At 31.1% G+C, this 3,753-nt stretch overlaps 1 protein-coding gene across 1 annotated transcript in view; it reads left to right on the forward strand.

Moving 5' to 3' along the window:
• Positions 1-3,753, forward strand: part of PAXBP1 (PAX3 and PAX7 binding protein 1) — a 51,211-nt gene extending 47,458 nt beyond the window's left edge. Inside the window, exons 14-15 of the mRNA XM_006886797.1 lie at positions 1,108-1,262; positions 2,601-3,753. Of these exons, the coding sequence (XP_006886859.1) occupies positions 1,108-1,262; positions 2,601-2,718 (273 nt within the window). The 3' untranslated portion in view covers positions 2,719-3,753. The remainder of the gene's footprint in view (positions 1-1,107; positions 1,263-2,600) is intronic.

Here is a 3,753-nt window from a genome sequence, read left to right on the forward strand (position 1 = left end):
AAAATTAATTAATTTTTTTTAGTTATTTGAAGAGGAATTCAAGATTATTGAATCTAGTAGAGTTGGTATAAGGCTAACCATCAGTTTTCTTAATTCTAAATCCTATAGCATTTTTAAACAAATGTTTTTGTTCTATTTATATATACCTGACTATATTGGCATATTTGTAGGATCCAATAAATACTTTTTTTTATTTCAATGTAACCATTTGATTATAGTTAAATGAGATAGAGTCAAAGGAGTTGAGTCAATTTTAGGTCTGTCATTTACTTTGTGTATTGCTAAACAAATGATTTCTTCTCTCATTTAAAAAAATAATTTTCTTAGATTATTTTTATTATGTTTTATTTTCTACTTTGTCTACAAATGTTACCTGACTTAGTAATTTTAAAATGATATTAGAAGCCCTCACAAAATTAAAATTTGCAAGTTCAAGATAAAGAATTTTTTCCCCTTGAATTATGTCAGATTAATCTCTGTGACATGATGGCTCACTAACTTGAAATGCTTTCCTGAGTATTCTCCATGAGAATAGTTATTTCTTCCCCATGCTTATACTTGCTAACAATGTGACTATCAACATCAGAACACTATCTTGGATATATTACTGTAATCTGATCCTCAGCGTTTTATACATTATCTCAGCTATATTTGTCCCTGGCAGAATCCAATCTTGAGTCATGCATTGCACTTAGTTGTCTTAAATGTCTCTGTAATCTTGAATTTTGAAGAGTTCTTCAGTCTTTCCTTGACTTTCTTGACACTTTTAAGTTGTTTGTAAAATACTCCTCATTTTTGGAAAATTTCTGGCACAAAATGCACCTGCTTCATCATGTAGTTCATCATCTAGAACTTAGTAGGGATTCTCAATTTTAAGTTTGTAATTAATATTGGACAAATTAGCTTTTGGTTTAGATTACTTGACCTGCCTATTAGAATATAAAGTCAGGTATTTTCATATAGTTAATGTACGAATTCAGATGTAGAAAATGGATCTGTTCATTACTTTCAGATCTTCCAGTTAAATACATGATGATCATTTTATACATTCAACTTTTACACACTTTCATTTATTATATTTTAACTATCTTACTTTTTTCTTTATAGGTGATCAATTGTTTCCCTAAACAGTGGTTCATTAATTTGAAAGGAGAAAAAACTATTTCTCAGTTAGAAAACTTTTGCCGATACCTTGTCCACTTAGCGGATACAATTTATAGGAATAGTATTGGCTGCTCTGATGTGGAAAAAAGAAATGCAAGGTAATTACTTCATGAGAGTGATCTAGAGTTTCTTTTCTTAGATTGATTTGATATGACTAAAATGTTTAAGTAGAGACTTACGTATATTTTAAATTGTATGTTTTCTTAGTATTAGCAATCCTACCAAAATGTAGTTCTTTACTGCGGTTTTAAATCTTCTGTGTGTCTTTTTTTTTTAATGGAAGCATTAAGACTTCTGCTAAGAACAGAAAAATCTAGGAAGAATTAATACGCCCCTTTTTCCTGTGTCTTCTTCCTTAAAGAATTAATGTATGAAGCTGTTTGGATGCCTTGATCTTGGAGGTTCATTATACAAATAGAAATTCTGGGGGTGATAAAGTTACTTAAACCCAAAGAAAATTGAAATACATGTCCTAATATGGGTATTTATGCTCCCTTTTGTTTTTCTTTGTGTCATGAGCACTTGTGATAACTTGAGAGTACGTCATTTATCATTCTGTCAGGTGTTGAAGGAATGAACCTTTATTCTTTCTGTGTGAGTGTTTATCTAATTTTGGGGTAAATTTGACATCTAAAAAGTACTTTAAAATAATAATAATTAGTACAGTTTGAATGGATCCCTGGTGGCATTTACTAAAACAGACTGAACCAGTTGATTGGTGGTTCAGATCCACCAGCCACTCCCTCAGGAGAAAGACCTGACAGTTTGTTTCTATAAAGACAGATTGGATAACCCGTGGGACAGTTCTCTCTCCTATAGGTATACTGTGAGTCAAAATTAATTCAGTGGCACTGGGTTTTGAATATAATGAAAATAATTCTCATTTTGAAAGTTTGTGTATTATTAAAATGTGGTGATCATGTCATAAGTTAATAAGCACATTGGCTTAAAGGTATAATGATAAAGGAAAACATAGACTTTATTAGAGACTTCAGGGAAGTGGAAATAATGCTACATTTTGATGGGTTGATGGTAAAGTTAACAAACAATATTGGTGTCCCAATTATTTGTTAAAGAGGATCTGGGACACTGGGATGGAATTGGAGACAGGATTTAAGGTTTTATGGAAACAGTATGGTTTCTTTCTTATGAAAACTAATGAGTTGAAATGTTTTTGTTGATTGTTTTTAAATGAATCCTCAATTCTGAGCCAGTTACTTAAACTTATGCAAAGTTTCATTTTATAATTGCACCATCTTTTAGCATGCTCCACTTTATTACCATATTTTATTCCATTTGGGGGGGGAAAATCTATATTAGAAAGAAATAATTACAAAATATTTTAAATAGCCATAAAGTTAATAGCATTGAAATAATTCTCTTAAAGCCTTTTGTATTGATTACATGCTACTACATTCTTTTTTTTTTTTTTTTAGGGAAAACATAAAGCAAATAATAAAACTCCTTGCCAGTGTTCGTGCTCTGGATCATGCAATGACTGTTGCAAGTGATCACAATGTGAAAGAGTTTAAGTCCTTGATTGAAGGAAAGTAGATCTGTGTGACTGTAAAGCATGTTACTTGCTTGAATACCATTCCTAATGTATAAATTTTGTACATATGTAAAGTTTCTTAATATGTAAAATACTGATTGTTTTAATACAGAGTATTATTATATTAAATACTGTGTCCTTACATGTGATTTCTTCAAATTGAAAGGAATTCAGATTATTTCTAGGAGTCAATGAATGTTTCCCTTACTGCCTGTAATACTTTGTTTACAGAAGTATTTTGTATGGTCATTCAGATTAGGCCCGAGTTAATTGTCCTCTGTAAACGATGTGTGCAGTGTAAATTGTGTAATTATGCATATATGTATTTATACCACCATGGAGTTACTTTCACACTGGAAATTTGTGGTGTTTTTCTACAGATTAAGCCTTTTAACAGCAGTAAACTATTTGGGTAGTAGATCATCTTGGGGTAATGACTACACAGTGCAACAAAAGGGCTGGCAAGTGACTAAATGTGGATCATCATTTAGTTAGCAGTTGCTCTCACAGTAGCTGTGCTGCCTTAAAATTGAGAGTTGAGTTGTGAACTAACTCATTGGGTGAATGAGAAACTTACTTCTGAGTCAGTATAAATGTAGATTATTTTGAACTCTAAGTAATATATGCAAAACAGTTCAGGTGGATTATAGCAGTTTAATTTTTAAAAATAACAAATCCACACCTTAACTGCATGGTTTGAAGCTGACCTCCCATCTCATTCTTGATTTTACTCCCTGGCCAGCTTACAGATACATGCATTTGAATTTTAGTAGTTTGTCATTCTATTTTAAATCCCATATATGTGAGTTATATATGCAATAAATACGCCTTGCTGATTAGCTCCATCCTGACAATTTAATACCCATGGTCTTCTATAATGTTTATACTGCATTGTAAATATTCAGAGAACTTGTTTTAAAGTTTATGCTTTCTGATTCTGTGATTTTCAAGAGGAACTTTTTGGAAATTAAGGACTATTGTTTGATAATTATATATGTAATGATGCTCTAGCCAACTATTAAATTAATTTTTAAATA

The sequence above is a fragment of the Elephantulus edwardii genome, unplaced genomic scaffold (assembly GCF_000299155.1).
Source record: "Elephantulus edwardii isolate Elephantulus edwardi_28Jun2011 unplaced genomic scaffold, EleEdw1.0 scaffold00051, whole genome shotgun sequence".
Lineage (NCBI taxonomy): Eukaryota > Metazoa > Chordata > Mammalia > Macroscelidea > Macroscelididae > Elephantulus > Elephantulus edwardii.